The sequence below is a fragment of the Pipra filicauda genome, unplaced genomic scaffold, assembly GCF_003945595.2.
Source record: "Pipra filicauda isolate LSUMZ 115617 unplaced genomic scaffold, ASM394559v2 scaffold9_size5747161_pilon, whole genome shotgun sequence".
In the NCBI taxonomy this organism is placed as follows: Eukaryota; Metazoa; Chordata; class Aves; order Passeriformes; family Pipridae; genus Pipra; species Pipra filicauda.
Window position 1 is genome coordinate 2,273,367 of NW_024105198.1, and position 20,003 is coordinate 2,293,369.

General features: G+C 46.5%; 1 protein-coding gene across 1 annotated transcript in view; it reads left to right on the forward strand.

Moving 5' to 3' along the window:
- Positions 1-256: 256 nt before the first annotated feature.
- LOC113990000 (fibronectin type-III domain-containing protein 3a-like) overlaps positions 257-20,003 on the forward strand; it is a 39,904-nt gene continuing 20,157 nt past the window's right edge. Inside the window, exons 1-3 of the mRNA XM_027725015.2 lie at positions 257-304; positions 5,673-5,768; positions 17,438-17,565. Coding sequence (XP_027580816.2) covers positions 17,470-17,565 — 96 coding nt within the window. The 5' untranslated portion in view covers positions 257-304; positions 5,673-5,768; positions 17,438-17,469. The remainder of the gene's footprint in view (positions 305-5,672; positions 5,769-17,437; positions 17,566-20,003) is intronic.

The following is a 20,003-nucleotide window of genomic DNA, read 5'->3' on the forward strand; positions in this document are numbered from 1 at the left end:
TCAGGGGGCACAGATGGTGCCCAGGGGGGACAGGCAGTGCTCAGGGGGCACAGATGGTGCCCAGGGGGGACAGGCAGTGCTCAGCGGTGACAGACGATGCCCACCCAGGTCCCGGGGCCGCCCCCCCGCGCCGCTTTCGGCGGGCTCGTGTGTCCGTGGCCGCGGAGCCGCGCGGGCCGTGCTGTGGTTGGCGCGCCCGCCCGCCCCCGGCCGGCGGCGGCGCAGGCGCGGTGCCCGCATTCCATGATGGCGGCGCGGGCGGGCGGCGGGCGCTGAGACGGCGGCGGAGCCGGCGGAGCCCACGGTCAGTGCGGGGGGCCCGGCCCGGGGGTGGCTCCCCCGCCGTCCCGCCGCACCCCGGGCACGGGGAGAGCGGTGCTGCACGCCCAGGGCGCGGCGGGCACTGCCCGGAGCCGAGCCCCGCGGTGCGGAGGGCGGGGAGGGGAGGGGGGGCGGCTGCGGGAGAAACGGGACCCCGGGGATCGGGAGGGGGATTTTTGGGAGAGGAGGAGGGGGAGCCCGGGGAATGGGGCAGGTTTGGGGGTGGACGTGGCGCACGGGGCAGGTGGGGGCAGGATCCGATGGGATCCGATGTCCCGGGGCATGGGGTGGGATGGGGGTCTGGGGCGGGGTGGGGGAGGATGGGGTGTAGGGGGCAGGATGGGATGCGCTGCCGGGATGGGGTGCCCGGGGTGGGAACGGGGTGCCCGGCATGGGATGGGGTGCCTGAGATGGGGTGGAATGGGATGGGACCCGGGGGTGGGATGGGGTGCCGGGATGGGGTGCCCAGGGTGGCATGGGGTGCCGGGAGTGGGTTGGGGTGCCGGGACGGGGGGTCAGGCCGGGCTCAGGGGGTCTCGGACAGGAGGAGGGGGGTCTGTACGGGAGAGTCTGTACGGGAGGGTCTGTACGGGGGTGCCCCGCGGGGCACGGGCATCCCCCCCCGGCAGACCGGGGGGATTTGGGATGCGGGGTTTGGGGGGGCGGCTCCGAACGGGACACCCCGGTGCGGGGGTCAGAGCTGGGCAGACACCCGGGGCTGGGGTCGGGGGGATCCCGGCTGAGCTCAGCTGAGCCCGCCCGGACGGGGTTAATGCCACCGAGCTCCGCGGGTCGCTCTTCCCCCCGCCCGGTCCCGCTCCTCTGCACAACGCACACATCCCCCGTGTCCCTCTTTCCCCTTCCTCTCCTTGTCCTTCCATGTCTCGGGGAAGCAGCGGTTGCGATCTGAAGCCTTTCCCCCCCGGCTCCCCCCTCGTCGCCCCCCCCCGTTCTCCCTCTCGCAGCCGCTGCCTGCGAATGCCACGTAGCCTTGTAGTTGTTCCCCTTGGCTGCTCCCAGCTCAGTCCCAGACACCTCCCCCGGCTCCTCCTGGGGTCGGGGCAGGGGGAGGTCACTCCTGTCAGCCCCTGTTTGGGTGGTGACCATCTTCTGCCCTCCCCCTTCGCGCTTTGTCCCCCCCCACCCGCCTTGGGGCAGCAGCAGAGGGGACCCCACTGTGAGCACTCTTAGCCCGATCCTATTTACCGCCTCTCACAAAAGGCTGGGGACTCCAGCAGCGTGTGGTTCCCTTCCCGCAGGGCTTTGGGGAACAGTCTCCAGGGATTCTTTGCCCCCAGCCTCAGCTGCCCCTCTGCTGCCTCACATTGGAGGTGTTTCATGTGATAATCTCCCAAAACAGGGCAATAATGAGTTGCTGGCAGGTGTATTTGCTCCCTTCAGCAACTCACTCAGCTGGTTTCTGAGTTTTGTTTCTGTTTAAAACTTGGTTGGAATGATGGAAACTTTCTGCAAAGCCGATTTTTATAATTGAGGTTTCAATTTCCATCCATTCTGCTGGTATTTTATGTGTTTGCTGCCCTGTGGTAGTTAAAGTTTTTAACACTGGCAGCCCTCCCTTGCTTTCCCTGCTGCCTGATTGGGACTATTGACACACAGATAAGTTCCTCTGCTGCCTGATCCATGTATGGCTGTGGCCTGTGATTCCTGATGTTTTCCCAATGTATTTGTCTTTACAACACTTAGTTCAATAGAGAAATACTATCTCAGTCACAGATGGAAAGACTGAGGCACCGAAATATTTATGGCCCAAGGTCACACAGGAAGTATGTGGTGAGGCAGGGAATTGAATCTAGATTTCCTGAGCCTCAGATTAGCATTTGAACCAGGGAAGCATCATCCTCTCAGTGTTTTAAGCCAATAAATTGACCTTGGAGTTAAGATCCAGCATAGAAGAAAGTACTTTGTGTCTAGTTCAGTATCCTTGTGAGTAAGAAGCAAAACCCGAGTTGCTTCCCACACTCACATTCCTTTCCTGGGTTTATGTAATTTGTGAAAAAGGATAAGGTGGTAAAATGGGAAAGATGTTGACTTTCTCAGGGCTCAGTGTGTGATCATGCATGTTGAAAAGCAGCCAGCTATTACACTCTGCTCTTTTAGGGCTTTTTACCTTCCTGTGTTCCAAATCTCGGAAAGTTTTGGAATGCTGGTGTTGTCTGGGAATCATTTGTTCTCATCTAGGATCAAATAAATCTAATGTTCTGTAGAGCTGAACCAGTTGGATCTCAGATCTCAGTTTGGGATCCTTCACACAGCAGCCAGTGGTTAAACAGGGCTGGTATTGATGTCTTACACATCCCCTGGAACAAGCTCTTACAAGTTGTTCACTCTGTTGTAGCTCAGGATTGTTGCAGCAAGTTTTTGGAAAACTTGGCCTTAGCTGGAATTAAGCAGCACTTTGACAATGCAGTGGAATAATTTCAGCTCCTTGGGCTGTGTATGTGCACAGATACCCACTTCAGGCTACTTTTATTGCTGTTCTCTGGGGACAGGTTATTTTTGTTGGTGATTAATAGTTAATTTTACTGTAGTGGTTTTGAGAAATTGGATGTTAGAATGGCTGAAAACAATAACTCCTCGTGTATTCACCTTTAGAGAGAAGAAAGATAACTTTGTCTACACACATCCATTTCCTGCCACAAGCCTTGATCACAAACTGCATCTTTCTTTGATGTTGCACTGAAACCAAATCTGCAGCAAAGTTGGATATAAATGTTCTATAGAGCTCTTTTAACACTCTTTTGTTTGGGGCTTTCTGGAGGGTGGCATTGGCATCGTGTTTGCTGTGGGGCTTTTCCCACCCACACCAACAGCCCTTCATCTTTTACAATTATTTTTAGGAAAAGGTTGGTGAGTCCTTAAAATTTCCTATGGACTGTGCAGACAGAAAAAATTCCAGAATCCTGCTCCCGAGGGTGCCTGCTGAATTTCAAGCAAATTAAAATCCATCTTTGAAGCTTGGAAGAATGAAACTGGCATTTTTATTTGGTGACTTGCTGTTCCCACAACTTGGGAGACTTCTTGTCAAACTGTGGAGGAAAATACGTGACTGGGAAGACGTTCTTATAACACTGTGCATCAAAGTCAGGAGCTGGTATGAAATATTGTAAGAATGCCTTCCCTGGTTACATATTTTCTTAATTTCCTGCCATGATTTCATTTAATCGGGGAAGAATTTTAAATTTATCTCTGAAAGCAGATGAGAAAACCTCAGTATTAGTAATACTGCAACAGCCAAGAGGCTTGAGGATAAAAATTACATTTCTCACTTCTAATTTTGGGCTGTCTCAAACCCGCCAGGTCTGAACTCTCAGTACTTAAACCTGTGCTTGCTCTCAGGGCTGGTGGATGTGGGAGCAGTGACCTGTTCAGTTTTTCACCTGTTTTTAGCACGTTGTCATGAAGCTTCCCAAGGTCAAGATGGTTAGTTTTCAGCTGTTATCTTTGCTGCAAGCCAGACCTTCACTGAAAAGTTTTGGATTCCTGAGTGAGGAGCACACACTGAACTCTTTATTGCATTCTTGAAGAGCTTATTGTAAAAGCAGCGATAATTTATTCTCTCAGTGGTGCTGACACAATCCTTGCTGTGTATTGACCAGCACAGACACACCACTGGCTCCCAGCCCTTCGGCCCTTTCAATCCTAATGTAAATCTCCCCTTGTTCCCAGTGTCTTGATTGATGTGGAAAATGCCTCCTTTTGCCCAAAATGTACTTTTCCAGCTTTGGGGCTGGTCATTTATATGATATATTTTTGCCTGTGCCTTATTAAAAGACATTCAGTAGGAACATGTGACTTCAGAAACATCTTCAAGTGACTTCAAGGCAGTGTCACCTTTCTGGTGACAGTGGCAGTGGATTGGGGTGTGGGAGCTTCTCCTGGCTGGGCTTCCTGCACAGGGAACCACAGGGACAGAGATTTCCTGAAGCATTCCAGTCAAACTGCAGAACACACCTGCCTGGGCTTTACCTTTAGAGATTCAGGAGGAATTTCCTCATGGAAAGGGTGGTCAGGCACTGGAAGGGGCTGCCCAGGGAGGTTTGGAGTGCCCAGCCCTGGAGGTGTCCCAGGAAGGACTGGCCATGGCACTCTGTGCTCTGGGCTGGGGGACGAGGTGGGGATGGGGCACAGGGTGGACTCCATGGGCTGGGAGGGCTTTTCCAACCCCAGAGCCTCTGGGATTCTGTGAAAAACTGTACTGGGAATTGACTGATATCTGCAAAGACTTCCTGTGTGTGGAGGGCCAGGACAGGGCTCAGTGTGCAAATGGTTTAGGAACTGGAATTTGGTACTGGATGCAGTAGCTTGAGAAAGGTGATAATTTTTACATCATTAAATAATAACATCTTGAATGGCTTCAGCCACTAGTGGAGCTTTAATTACCTTTAGTGGAGCAGTCTCTAGAATAAAGCCATGCTGCCCCATAACAGCAAACTGGGATTGTATTTCCAGATTTATGTACAATTTATATCGTTTTATGCACCTTACCAGAGGATAAATATGTGCACGGCAGTTTAAATGTGGATGTATTTGCATACTTTTTGGAAATGGATTTTTTTCATCCTTATTGTCATATAGAGGAGTAGAGCAGAGATAGATAACTAAGTAAATACACTTACTATCCAAAGACATGTCTCATCCCACTGTTCACACTGCCTGTCCCTCAGCCATTGCTCACACTCCTGGCTGAGCAGGGCAGTGTCTTGGCAGCGCTCTGGAGCCTGGGCAGTGTTGGGCAGTGTCAGCTCTGGCACTTGGGACGTGCTGGGTGACCCCGGGAATGCCATGACAGCTCTGCTGGCTTTTCCCTTTTTCCTTGAGCTGTGTTCGCTGTTCCCGTGGAGTTGTAGCCATTGGCTGGCCCTTCATGGCTCCTGCTCTTTTAGTGACTCTGCCCCGTTCTCTACACCTGGTTTTTCTTCAGACTTTGAGGGGAGACCTCACTGCAGTTCCAGTGTGCTGGGCAGGGGCAGAGGAGGGGCAGGGACTGAGCTCTGCTCTGGGGGGAGCAGGGACAGCAGCCAGGGAACGGCTGGAGCTGTGTCAGGGCAGGCTCAGGTTGGATCTCAGGGAAAGGTTCTTCCCCCAGAGGCTGGTTGGGCACTGCCCAGGCTCCCCAGGGCAGTGGGCACAGCCCCAAGGCTGCCAGAGCTCCAGGAGGGTTTGGCTGATCCTCTGGATGTGCTCATGGAGTGACTCCTGGGGATGGGCCTGAGGAGGGCTGAGCGTTGGACCGGATGATCCTTGTGGGTCCCTTCCAACCCAGCACATTCTGTGCTTCTGTGACTTGCCAAGGCACTAAAATGAAGATGACTGTTTTTTCTTGCCCGCAGAGAGAGGACTGAGGGCAGCACTCGTTGCTCCCTCGGCAGCACCGGCCCTGGGACACTCACCAGCAGCAGGAATTCCGAGGCAGGAGAGTGTCAACGGTAATTACACACAACTTACTGTTCTTTTCTGAAGCACTTTTTTCTCATTAAGTCTCTAAGTAACACTTTAGGTTGAAATAAATATATTTGACAGACTTTTAAACTTAGGACTCCTTTTCCATACAGAAGAAATTTCTGGATGATTTATTATCGAACGGAAAAATGAATTAGGGAAGGAAGAACTGATTGGGTTCTTGAGGTAGGAAGAGGGTCAGTGTTTTCTCAGAAACTCTACTGGTTTTGTCAGGTGGCAGCCTTACCTCCATTTTCACATTTCTTACTCCTCTCCCTCCCATCCCTTAGCTGGAAGTTTTGTCTTGGAGAGGGTTGCATAATTGGCTTTGGATAAAGCAAGTAAATTCTGATGTTAGCAAAATGTATTTCCTGTGTGGAGAACAGCTGCATTCTGATAGTGCCCTGCTCGGATCCTTTGGGTTTAGTTGGAGATCATGGAATGGAGTTACTCCTCTGGAATTGCTCAGGTCATGGAACTGATCTGCTGGAAAAGCAGGAAGAAATCTGTCAGGAACTTGCCAGGGTTTGAGAGCAAGAATTCTTCAACTTCACTTTTTTTTTTTTTTAATGGGGAGTCCCATGAGTTATCTTCTAATGCACAGCACTGTAAGAGCCTTGTGAAACCATGGGGATTGCATTCCTGAAAATACAGGTAGCCAGGAGTCCAGGTGAGTTTTGGAAGCTGTTGGCTGCCCAGCGTGCTTTCCATGGGAGAACAAGCAGGTGCAGTGTAAGGTCTTTGTGACTCAGAAATCACTTTGTTGTATCGAAAGGCACTCAGGCAGTTTAGTTTTTCTGTGAGGGGAGGGTATTTTTGCTGAGGTCAAGTCCCCTCTAGTGAAGAATCAACTTCCATGTTATGAATATGCACCAAAATTCAAGTGTAATATGCAAGTTTCAACTTAGCAAAGAGCAGTTTCTCCAGCTTCCTAAACATGGGTGGTTCACCGTTCTCTAATGCAACAGAAGAAATTATATTAAAAAATGAGTGTTATCTGATGGATGTAGAGTAGAATGTGGTGTGAAACTACAGTAGCACAAGACAAGACTTTGGGGAGCAGTGTTGGAAAGCAAAAGATGATCAGCAGATAGATTTCTTACAAGATGTGGAGAAAAACCATGGTTATCATGCTGTATTCTGTGCAGCTGAGTAGATATTTGGGAAGAAAACCATTTAATCAGGTTAAATACAGGTTTATAAATTCAGATGGAGTTTTTTTTATCTGCTGTTTAATGCCCTTTATCAAATACCTTCAGCATTAGTATCTCTTCAACAGGGCTGAGTTGCTCTCAGTTCTGCTGAGTGTCCCAGAGCAGTGGAGTGATCAGTGCCACTCCTGTGTCACTTGGGTTTCTCCTCCAGCAGGTACTTGGAGGGATAAAGGCAGAGTTTAATGTTTGTGTCTGAGGGGTTTTAGTCTCCTGAAGGACTTGCAGGATGGTGCAGTTGGTTTTGAGCAGATTGGCTGTTCCCAGCAGAACCTTTAATCTGCTCACCCATGTGTGTATTTTTGTCCATTGCCATGTCAGGGGTGAGAATTAGTTAGAATTATTCAGGTTTGGAAGGTGTTATGTAAACAACAGTTTGTATTGTAAACTGTCATTTTACTTTTCAATACCTAGAATTCTTAAAGCATAAACTTTATAAAAACTTACATATAAACTGTCATCCTTATGTTCTTCAAAACTGATAATTTCCACTTAGGCTCTTATGTAAAATATGATTATATTTCTAAATTTACAGCAGATTAACTGATTTACTAATACATATTTAAAGCTGATGCAGAAGGAAGTGATTTCAGTGTGTTGCCATCCATCAGCTGAGCTGTGTCAGTGGTTCTGTGCCCAGACCTGGCCTGTCACACTCTGAGGGAAGTGCTCCTGCTCAACCCTCATGTGGGTGACCTCATCCTTGCATTTTCCCTTGCATTTTCCATGAACTACAAAAATGCACATGGTCTGTTGCCACGGGACTGCTCAGCTGTGGTAATTAAAGTAATTTATTGGTGTGTTTTAGCCCTTAGTTTAAGTATAACCTGTTTTAACCAGACTAATTTCACTGCTCAGCTAAAGTGTTACAGCCTGAGCCTCTGCTCATGTTGCACAAGGAAAACAGTCTCCAGTTGGTGTATCAAAATAATTCATCCTTGCTTGGAGTTTGCATAATCTCTTCCAGTCTGAAGGAATCCTTTGCTTTCACTGGGCTTTTATGGTTGTTTTTGAAGTCATGGTTTGTAGGAGGGCTCTTAAATGGAAAAGGCTTGTTTGTGTTGCTGTGCTGACAGGCTGCATCAGGCACTTGCTGGAAGAAAGTGCTGGAAAATCAGCCTTTGCAGCAACCTGGAAGCAAACTCCTGCTTGTGTCTCCATCCTGGGAAATGCTGATTTCCCTCCTCTTTTGTTGGATGAGACACCAGCTGTGTGCTCGGAGCAGTCCCGTGGTAGGAGCCTTTCCTGGAAGTGGCCTTGTTGTGTTGGTTTTAATAATCTGCATGATTGGGCTCCCTGAGTCAGGCCTAAAGTAAATAAATTGTTGGAATACAGCATGCAGGCGTTTGGAAAAGAGCTTTTGGATCACCTTGGGGTTGTGCCACACCAGCTGTGTGTGTGTCTGCCATCCCATAATTGCTCTCCAGCTTCATTTTTAGGGATTACCCAGCTCTGGCACTAAAAAGGGCAGAGTTCTGGGGCTTTCCTTATGCAATCCCAGGAGGTTTCACCCAGGTCTGGAGACACAGAGGACAAAGCAGAGCAGCCAAGCTCAGTGGGCACTGAAATTTACCACTTCCCACCTGCTCCTCACGTGAAGATTCTAAAAAAAAGCTTTTCCAAATCCTTAACCTTTATTCCTGCTGTGAACTGGGTGTTCCTCGCTGCAGGGAGGGGACTGGGATGAACAAGGTGCCATGGAATGATGTGTTCCTGTTGGAATGGATGTCTCTGCACACACAACAAACCATTCCTTTGGGTTCTTGCCAGTCTTGGAAACGGAACTTTTTCCCTTGGGCTTCAAAAAGGTTGGGAAACGAGCAGAAATTTTTTATTTTCAGGAGAAAAAATGATCATAAAATGGGTTGAATTTTACAATCCACTTCAGATTTTTCCCACTGGGAGGGGTTGTACTCAGTTATCCAGATCCTTAACCTGGATTTCAGAGCCTCGGAGCACGGGCAGGTCCCTGTAGGAACATGCAGTTCCCAGCTGGTAAAACCTTGGCATGCTTTGAACCACTTTGCTTCACCTGCTCAGCTGCGTTTCTTTGAGGTGTAAAATCCAGCTGCCTTTTTGCTCTTTAGAGCTTGGGGCTGTCTGACCTTGGTCAGAAGTTTTTTTGGATTACTTTTCAGTGGACCACAGTGTATCTTATTCCCATAGTTTCCAAGTGATTTAGATAACCATTGGAATATAGAATTTCCATAGTGTGTTGTCAGTGTCTAAATAAACTGGTTTCCTTCAAGGCCTAAAAATCCAGAATAATGTGGTTTTAAATTCAGTTAAAATTCAGTTTCACACTTGGACTTCAATACATTGTATTTATTTAAAACTTTTTCTTATCAGGTTGAAAAATTCTTGCTTTAAAATGAGCAACTCAGCTGATGCCAGAACATGTAATTTTCCTAACAGATGGAAAGAAGCAGTTTTACATTTATTTTATTTTTTTTTTTTTTTAACAGCATTGATATAGCTGGAAAATACCTTAGTCCCATTATTTTTTTAAGTTGAAATAAGAATGAAATGCTTCAAGGGCTCAGTTCTTTGAGGTGCTCAGTTCTCTTCTAGAAGCAGGATTAGGATGTTTCAGGAACTCCTGGGTTTGGGTTTATGGGACTGGTCAATTAAGAAGCAGCACACAAGTGCTTAGGATTTGGCTCTGCTTTTCTGGCAATGAGAGAAAAGACATAAAACTATAACTAAAGCAATGAAGGAAAATATTTATCTAAAAGTTATGTCATGTTTGCATTACAGAAACTGTTACTGCAAACTTTGCAGGCCTCATAAAAGAATAATTCTGAGGACAGACGTGGCCCTCACGTGAGCATATTGTTAAATAAGAGCTCAAATCAAACCTGATGTGCTCTGGCAGTGACAGGTTCTTTATTCCCAGCTCACAGCTCTTTCCAGGGCAGTTTCTCTTGGGAAGAACAGCAGAAAGTTGTGCAGTCCCTGGAAAAGTCCGTGCCTCTGGAGGATGGGCTGTGACCTCCCCCGACTGGTCATTGGCCTCTGTGTCCCCTGGAATCCTCAGGGATGGCCTTGGAGGCTGGAAAACAATCCTGGAGTGCAGTGGGTGGTTCTTGGGGAGTTTGTGAGTGAGGGTGGAGAGGAGCAATTGTTTTATTGCTTTCCTGGCACGGTCACAGCAGGAACCTGATCCAGGTGGATAAGGAGGATGGAAGGGGATACTGTCCCTGAGGTCAGAGCTCCCACGTGTCTCCGTGGGCTTTATCTGCTGTTTCTTGGTAGCTTCAGGGATTTCAGTGTCTGATATGAGGGTTTCCATCCCAATCTTACTCCTCCTTCATGGAGAGTTGTAGGACTCAGTTCCCTGTGAGGTGAGCATTAATACTCCATTAAAATCCGTCTGTAATTTGGGGGTTGCTGGAAGCAAACACTTGGAGCAGAGTGTAGAAACCTGGTCCTCTGGGTGTGTGGAGCTGGGGTGCAGTTTTACTGAGTTTTAACGTTTTCCTGGGGTCCCAGAGCTCACCTGGGTCAGTCCTACCTGGATCAGAATGGCTTTGGGCTCTCAGCTCTCAGTGTTCCAAATATTTGAGCCCATTCACTGGGTCAGTCGTGAACATTCTCCGGATCACACGAAGTCGTGTTGCCCTCCTGGCTGGAAGCCAAACTTCACACAAGATGCTGCTGACAAACTCACTGGGGTGTCGTTATAAATGATGCCCAACATTTTAATCCAAACATGTATTTAGTGGGGGAAAGGATGATTTATGGAGTGGTGGTGGTCCCTCCAGAGCTCAGGTCTAACTGAGCTTCTGTTAAACCTCTCGGTGCCTTCGTCTCGCTCAAAGTAAACCAGTCCACCCAGCAGGTCTCACGTGTGGTCCTGGGGCACAGGAGGACTATTTTAGGGTTGGGATGATACCTTAAAAATGCTGTTTATTTGAAAAACGTGGGTGGCAGAGGGCAGCCTGCGTCTTTTTTTTTTTTTCCCCCCAAGATTTTTCCCACCTCTGAGTTGTGTGGGGCATAAATTTCAAATCTGTTTTTTTTAGGAGTCATAAATGATGCTGGATATTTAGGACAAGGTTATTCCTTAGCCTGAGGTTGGGGATGACTTTTGTTTGGGTCTGTGGTTGTTCTTTGAACAGCCTTTGGAAATGACTGATGGAAAATTGAGCTGACAGGGTGGAATGTGTGTAAAACACTCAGAAGCCTCAGTTTGCAGGAGATTTGGATTTTAAGGCATGGCAATAATTCATAATTTTCTTTATCAGAGAACATAAGTTTTTTCCCCCACTTAAAGAGAATATGTTGACTATATTTTTATATATTATATAATATTTATAGTGATAATTAGTAGTTCTGTCAGTATAAAAAAGTGTAATTAAAGCTTTAGGGTTTGATACAATGCTGCCCTTAGTAAATAGCAGTATTGTGGTAGTTTGCTTCCTGCAATAAATGAAAACCCAGGCTCAGGCTGGCAGGTTGCATAAGGCACTGAACCTGGAAATCAGGAAGTTTCTGCTGAATTCCCAGCTCTCCATCCTGGACACATTGTTCTTTCTAACTCAGGCATGCTGGATTTCAATAAAAATTAAAGTCTGCATTTCAGTAATAAGCTCCTTGGAATAGGAACTTTCTTATCTTAAATCCAGCACTGACTATAATGAAAATTAGGATAATTTGGGATAGCTTCTGTCTGGGATTATAAACTAATTTTTTACTGTTTATGAACACTGTTCATGTTCTGTGCTGGCCAGTGGAATGAAGCTGATCCATTCCTGTCTGCAGTGTTCCCCCTGTTTAGACTGTGGGATATATTGAAGTACTGGTAAAATATTTCAACATGAGCCAACAGGATTTTCAAAACTTGCTAAATCCGTAACACCGTGACACATTTGCACAATAGATAACTCACCTTCTATTAATGATTAAAGGATGCAATTCCAATGAAAAGGCTATTTTTTCAGTTTATTAAATGTATCTTATTTTTTTATAGAACACAATCTGTGTTTTTACATGCCCTGCAAATTCACCGTGAGGGGCTAAAGAGAGACATGGCTGTAAATGGTTGCTGTGTTGTTGTTTACTGGTGACTGCTTCAAAAACTCTGGATAAAACAGGAATGATGTGTTTATACAGGACAGTTATTCTGGCCATGACTTCGGGGGTTTTTTCAGTATATTGCTGTTATGATGTTGTAGTTTTCTCCTGTGTCATTCAAGTGGAAGTGCCAGAGCTGAACACGGCACCTCATCCTGAGCTGCGGGGTTGGAAATGGAAACAGGAGGGTCAGTAATGCTGGGAGTCCTTACAAGGAGTTTACTGAGCATTTATAGAGTCATTAAAATTGGAAAAGACCTCTAAGGTCATCAACTCCCACCATTTATTTGTTAGTAACTGGAATTCCATGTCCTGGAATTGCTCATTATTTCACTTTCGAAACTATTGTAGACAATTTTAGATTTGAATTTCCAAATGTCTTGTGAACCCCTGATGTTTTCCAGGCTTTGGTAGGATGATCCAGTATCATTCAGCCCTCAGTGAGCTCTGCCTGTTCCGTGCAGGAGCACAGAGCTGTTTCCCCTGGAAATGGGAGCTGGGATCGGCGAGCCCTGCGCGGCTGCTCGGGGCTGGCCGGGCTCCAGCGGCACTGCTGGGGAGGAATCCGGGCTGGAGAAAGGGAAGGCCAATGTTCCAGCCTTCCAGAGGCTCGGCATTTTCCCTCTGTCAGGAAGTGAGGTCAGGCCCAGCCGCTGTGTACGGGAATTGTTTGCTCCAGGCCAGTCCTGGAGCTTCGCTGGGTTTCTTAGAAGCCTTTGTGGCTGAGACTGTGCGTGGAAAATGTGGCCTTTCTGTGAATATGGTTGACATGAGCGACCATATTACACCAGCCCAGCGTGGAATTACTCCAGAACACGTCCCAGGGTCCGTTTTTGCAATAGGAATTGCTTTTATTTAATTTAAAATATTTTTTAATTTGCAATAAATGGCAGTATTTTAGCTTTTGAGATGCGCGTGTGTCGAACAACTAATCTGTGGAAACAAAAGTTTTTTAACTTAGGAATGTGATCTCCACTGTCACTTGTTTCAGCTCAGCTAAAACTGCTTCAGGTTTGTTTCAGAGGTGATTAATCCCAATTATTTTATTTTTTGTGGCTTTCATGCTTCGTGGGCTGAATTCATCCCTCAGCTCAGACCAGGTTTGGGGGTGACCTTTAGCTGATGTGTAATAGAAACCACTGCAAAGAAGTGAATCAGGTCAGAAGTGCCCTTGCAAAATGTAAACTTTCTAAAAGTCAATCTGCTTAATTCCATACTGACTCAAAAATCTCCAGGACAGGGTGACAAAGCTGGAGAGACACCTCTAGAAATTCTGCTATTGATTCATATTTAATGATTCACTAAGTTGCAGTAAATTCCTATAAATTACAAAATTTGCCTAGTCTTTAACACTTCCAGATGGGATTATTCTTGCTTATTTTAGACTACAATTTAAAATTTAGTGTATTAGTTCATCTTTAATGTCAGTGCAGCCTGTCAGTTCTCAGTGCAAGTACTTTTTCCGTATTTTCTTTTCCCCCTGACCACTTGGAGAGTTACTACTGAGGATTAACTTAAAATACCCAAGAACAGACCATGGCCAAAGCAGTTTGAGCCCCTATTCCTGAGATTTGATGGAACAAAGTGGCTTTAGGACCCGAGAAGCTCTTTGATACTGTTCTCCCGATGGGTGGGTTGGTCATTTTGGGCCATGGGTCATTTGGGCCAGAGGTAACTAGCTGGGGTTACCTCTCCAAGCTGACTTGGTTTGGGGTAAAACAGAGAGTTTAGAGGAAGCCTGGAATCACTGACAGAGTTTTAGGGATGTGGGATTTGGTAGGACTTGGGGGTGTTGGTGGGTGAGAGGCTGGACATGCCCTGACACCCAGAACCCCCCGTGCCCTGGGCTGATCCCACAGGGATCGTGGGCAGCAGGGCAGGGGGGATTCTGCCCCTGTCTCAGGTGAGACCCCCCTGCAGAGCTGCCTCCAGCCCTGGGAACAGCAGCCCAAGGACGTGGAGCTGCTGGAGAGAGTCCAGAGGATGCCCCGGAGATGCTCCAGGGCTGGAGCCCCTCTGCTCTGGAGCCAGGCTGGGAGAGCTGGGGGGGTTCACCTGGATTCACCTGGAGAAGGGAAGGCTCCAGGGAGACCTTGGAGCACCTTCCAGGGCCTAAAGGGGCTCCAGGAGAGCTGGAGAGGGACTGGGGACAAGGGATGGAGGGACAGGACACACGGAATGGCTTCCCACTGCAACAGGGCAGGGTTAGATGGGATACTGGGAAGGAATTCTTGGCTGTGAGGGTGGAGAGGCCCTGGCACAGGGTGTCCAGAGAAGCTGTGGCTGCCCCATCCCTGGAAGTGTTCCAGGCCAGGTTGGACGGGGCTTGGAGCAACCTGGGCTGGTGGAAGGTGTCCCTGCCCATGGCAGGGGGTGGCACTGGATGGGCTTGAAGGTCCCTTCCAACCCAAACCATCCTGGAATGATTTTGTGGGAGTGTGGATGGAGGTGGGTTCAGGATCCTGCAATCTCCTTGCCCAGGCAGTGATTGTCCTCCACCTTTTCCGTGGGATCAGCCTTTCCCTGTGGCTGAGGGCTGTGGGGCAGGGCTGGATTCCCTGCTCCAAGCTGTGGGAGGGTGTTGGGAAATGGCTTTTCAAGATAGAGCCCTGTCTTTGTTATGTTTTGTAGGAAATTGTGCTGACTATGTAATAACTTTTCAGGAATTCTCTTTTTATTTACCCCAATACCACCTACTTCCTCCAGTGAAATGGAGCCTTTGGGGAGGTAAATCTGTTTGGATCACGTTCTATTTCCCTGGAAAAGTGTTACCTGTTGAAGTGGGGAGAGGTTGAGTCCCCCCCTCCTTCCCTGGGCTCCCTCTGAGGGCAGCAGTGTCTTTGCTGCTCTTATCAGGATGTTGGAGGAATGAAGCAGTGCTGTAAAACCAAAATAACTCGTTTTTTTCCAATCTGTCAGGGCATTCCTCTTTTGTCCTCAGTGTTCTGCTGCTTGCAGCCACCCCAGCCCAGCTGCACAGGGAAATATCAACGTCCTGAGCCAGGTGGAACTGCCCAGAAGTTCTGAAAATGGTTTCATTTGTGTCAGTACTTCTATTTTCTCTGCCCACGTGGAGATTCCTGCCAAGGCACGAAATTAGCTATTTTTGGTGTTTGTCATTAACTGTATAAAAACAGTTATTTCCTGATACTCCAAGTATTAAGTTCCTCCTCTGAAAAATGAAATTACAGCACTAAGCAGAATGTGTGTGGAGGTGTCAATGGGAATTAAACACTACCTGAGCCATCAGGCAGGAGATTGAGGGTTCTAAACCCCACGTGGATGTTGGGGCTCTGCTCTACAATTTGTCCTAAAGACAAAGCCTCAGAAAATTAATTAATAAAGCTCAGGATAGAAACTCAGAACGTTCATTTAGAATTGCAGGTGGCTTTGGGACCTGTTTCAGAACACGTTTTTCTGCAGCTGCTCATTTTGGGTGCTTGAACATTTGAATGCAGCTGGAGTTGCTTTTTGGTAAAGGGGTTTCCCCTTTATTTTAAGTACTGATTTCTGTCGTCTTTGAGGTTCAGAGATGAAAGAAATTGGGACTGTTGCATATAGAAAATAAAGGATTTTCATTTTGCCTGTGTAGAGCATATTCCTGTTATGGCTCTTAAGGCTTAAATCCAACCACTAACCATCTAAAAATGGGAGAGGTGTAGAGGAGGAAAAGCTGCCTCAATTTTACCATGCAGGAATTTTTAAATGGAATAGTTAAAATACCATCAGCTGTGTTTGTGTCCTTGGCAGAGGCAATTCCAAGCCTGACAAATAGGAGATTATTTTATTCAGGAAATAAATAACATGCTAAGGCAGTTAAGTGTATGAAATATATATAGTAAGTATAACCTGATAGAAATTCAATCTCTGAGGTCGTGTCCAGCCCTTGCACCTTCGTATTTGGCCTCTGAAAATTGTGACTGGAGCAGACCTGGAAAACAAGTTGTTTGTGAAGTGATCTGGGTTCTTGGGAAGCCTTGAGGAGTCTGTTGTGCTGCATTTTGGGACTGTGTGATGGTATCTCTTATTTTGAGATGCTTTTGCAAACAAGGAGGAATGTGGGTTTTATCAGTGGATTCCACCAGCTCCTTTACCTTGTCGTGGTAATAGAGGAGAAATCCTGTAGTCTCAGCTTTATTGCAGACCTTTGCTGAACAAAATGAATTAAAGCTAGCAGAAATGCTAAGTCAGGCTGTGATATTTCTCTCACTGTTGCAAATCTGGAAATTCAGTCCCATAGGTACAGAGTTCATCAGGGGCTTGTTTTCCTCTTTTTCCTTCCCCAAACACTCCCTTTCCATGCAGGTTGTGGAGAACTGAACAAGGACTTGGCACAGCCTGACTTGGTTCATGCACAGATTTAGGGGGGATGTTTTTAGTCTGGTTTTGATTTTTATTTTTAAGGAATAAACTGTCCTACCCACACTTTGCCTTCTGGTTTATGGGAGGTAATGGGAAGGGAGAAGGAAGTGTCAGCATTTCCTGTATCCTGTTATCTTGTGCTTTTTATGGATGCTGGATTGACTATACACCGAAAATTCCCTGCCATGTGGACTGTGTTTTGTAATCTGTAATTACAGATTATTCCCTGGAAATCCACAGCTATGCAGCACTTTTCCTTTGCATTTCTCCATGGGGCTCAGTTAAAGACTTGGTTACAAAATGCTTTTTTGGGGTTGTCTTAAGCCTTGTTTTCACCGTGTCGGACTCTGCATTGAGGACACATTGCAACACTGGAGAAATCACACAGTTTGGGGGCTTTTCTGATCATCACAGGGACTGAAATGTATATGTGGCATGTGCATTATTGAGCCTGACGCTTGGGGTCTGGAGTAGAAGAATTGTAAATTGAAATTTAGGAATAAAGTGCTGCATAAATGCAAATTCCCCCAGTGTGTAATTGCTGCACTGAGGTACCAGTTTCAGCACTCGTGTGGCAAGTTGAATATTCATGATAAGTAAAGAGGATAATTTTGGGAGAAGGATCCGTATTGCTTAAATGAAGTCGTTAAAAATGAAAAGTAGGATAATACTGGACTACTTGGATGCACTCAGAATATTCTGAGTTGGAAGGGACCCACCCACAAGGAAGAACTTGGATCTATGACATGTCATCCCCTCCTTCCTTTAAGCCTGTCAGTTTGCCCAAGTTTTAAATGTGCAGTGAAGCCAAAGTGGATATTTTATAGTGAATTTTGTGTCCAATTAAAATCAGTTTATGTGAAAACCTTCAGGGGAGAGTTGTGGAGTGTTGATGTCTAATGATCCTTTGCTGTTGAGTCTGGTACCAAATCTGTCAGGTGAAAGAGAGAATTATTTGGGGGAGGAGGTCTGGCTGTAACGTTGTCCCCGTGTTTTTGTTGGAGCAGGTGGTGGATGTGTCCATGAATGGTCCCAAGAAATGATGGCCGACCAGCCGCCCCCCTTGGAAGCCACACCTCTGTTGAATGAAGTGCCACTTCTACCTCACATGGTCAATGGGGACAGCATCCAGCAGGCAAGTAAATCCTGTCCTGTGCACCAGGGAACTCTGGGAACAACTTGGATTGTGGCTACAAGAGGAGGAGACTCAAAAAAACCCCAGCTCTGATACTGATTTGCAGAGTTAGGGAAGGATGTGGTTCCCAGCACTGATGTCATCACTTCAACAGAAGTGCAAACACAGGGAGGAAAAAATCACTCAGCATTCATCTGGGTGAAGGGAGTGTTTGTTCTGCACATGGAAGTGCTTTAAAATTACACTGCAAACTCCAAGGATCAAAGGGAAAATGTAATATATGGGTTTAATAAAGCACTAAGGTTTTGAAACTCGTGTGAAATAATGAATAAAGATTAGCAAGTGGTTGCAGGGCTCTAAAGCAAGAAGTCTGTTACAGGAAAATGAAAGGAAAGACCTTGGCTTCCTGTTATTAAATGTCTTCATTAATAATTACAGTGCAGTGGTGAAACCTGAGTGCACTGAGTTGAAACTTTAGAGTTTTATTGGACACAACCCTTCAGAAGTACCTGAGGATTAGAAATACAGGCAAAAGTGAAAGTAAAACAGTTTTGAAGCCCAAGGTTGTGTAAGTTGTCAGTAAACATGAAGTGAATTTACTCTTTGACAGTAGAAGTCAAATTCCTCGTGCTGTAAATGCTGAGGATCTTCCCAACCTCTGGAGACAGACTTGCAGTGCCCTCAGAACTCTCCCAGCCATCCTGGTACTTTAACAAGGCATCTTTTCTAGGCTCTCTTTCCCACAAAGGCTTGAACCAGATAATCTCAAGGTTCCTTCCAACCTGGGCTGTTCAAGGATTCTGTAATAACAAAACATACATTTGAAGGATTTCTGTGCCTGAGTTAAAGAATTGTTTTGTTGAAGCAAGGGGCAAACTGCCCATTGCTTTAATCTGATCAGTTCATCACCTCAAGTGTCTGACACCAAGTGAAATGGGAATTCAGGGGTTAATTCAGAAGGGAAAATTGCATAAAAGTTCCCAGGGGATAACTGTCATGGAATGATTATGGTGACAGTGAAGCCCTTGGGATATTTGAATGTACAGTGACTGAACAGGGTACAACAAAATAATCATGAATTGTTGGGGGTCATTTATAGACAATAAATGCTGGAAAACTTGAAATGAGATATTCTTTAATTTGTCATGGGAAGAAGGAGAGGCCTATGTTGTATTCAATTTATTAAAGAAAAAGTACTTTTGTCTTTTTGCCTCAGACTCTGGAGATGGAAGTACAGTGAGTGTGTCTGGAAATAAGTAAAGCTGTGGAGTCTCTGAGCTGTGTCAGAAGTTCTGGCACTAGAAGGTGAAATTTCAGCCCCTGCCCAGAACCTCGTGTTTCATGTTACATGAGGAAAAGAGATGAAGGAAAAGAAATCAAGTAGATCTAATTGGCCCCTGTCCCAGAGCTGTGTGTGGGATGTGTCTTGGGGTAGGTCAGTGTGTGCTGAATGACCCATGAGGAGGTGACATTTTTGGAACCCAGAGCAGACTGTTTGCCACCAGGTGAGAGTAGAAAAGGGAGAGAAAAAAGACTTATATCTTGGAAATGAATTTGAAGAGTAGGTTTGAAGTTTAAATAGAACCTTGACTTAGAATCTGTGTTAATGCAGATGATTTTTAATTATTTCACTGCCAGAGGACACTCTATATATAAATATGTAATTAGTATAAAAATATATCTATATAAATACAGAATTTCTATGATAAATGTCTGTACAGTGATTTGTTCTCAGAAACCCACCCTGTGTGTTTGCCCAGTCCCCTCAGGCAGTGAATGCAGCTCATCATTAGTTTCATGTCACATAAAGCAAAAAGTTGGAAATTTTTCTGGGTTTTTTTGGTTTTTGGGTTTTTTTTGTTCTGAAAAAACTTGAGCAGTGGAAAGTGTGTGGATAAGGGATAAAAGCAGAGCCTGGTCCTTGGCAATAGGTGTCCCACTGTGCTGCTGCCCTGGCTCTGAGGGGCTGCACAGGACACTGAGAGGTGTTGGCAGGTCTGGGCTCCAGCACTCCCTGTGTGGAACTTGGCTCAGCTCCACTCATTAGAGAGGCTCCAGCTTCCTGGAAATGTGCCTCCTTGGAAGGTGGATGCAACTGCATTTGCTTCATTAATTACAGTGAGTCATTCCTCCAAGACATTGCCTGTGCATTCCTGGAATTCCAGTCTGGAGCTGCTGCAGCCTGTGAGTGCACCACTGACTGGGGATCTTTGCTCAGTGAGAGTTCCCTGAGCTGGGTCTGAGCACTGGAGTTCACTGAAACCTGCTCTGAAGATCTGCCTTGTTCAGAGGCTCAGAATCCCTCCAAGGATCCCTTTCCTGCCTCGAGGATGAGCTCTGCTAGGAGGGTTGATCCCATCCCCAGCAAACCTCCTCTTCCTGGTTCCTTGTGCTCTGGCAGATCCCCAGCCCATTATTGTCAGTTTGCTTTAAACAAT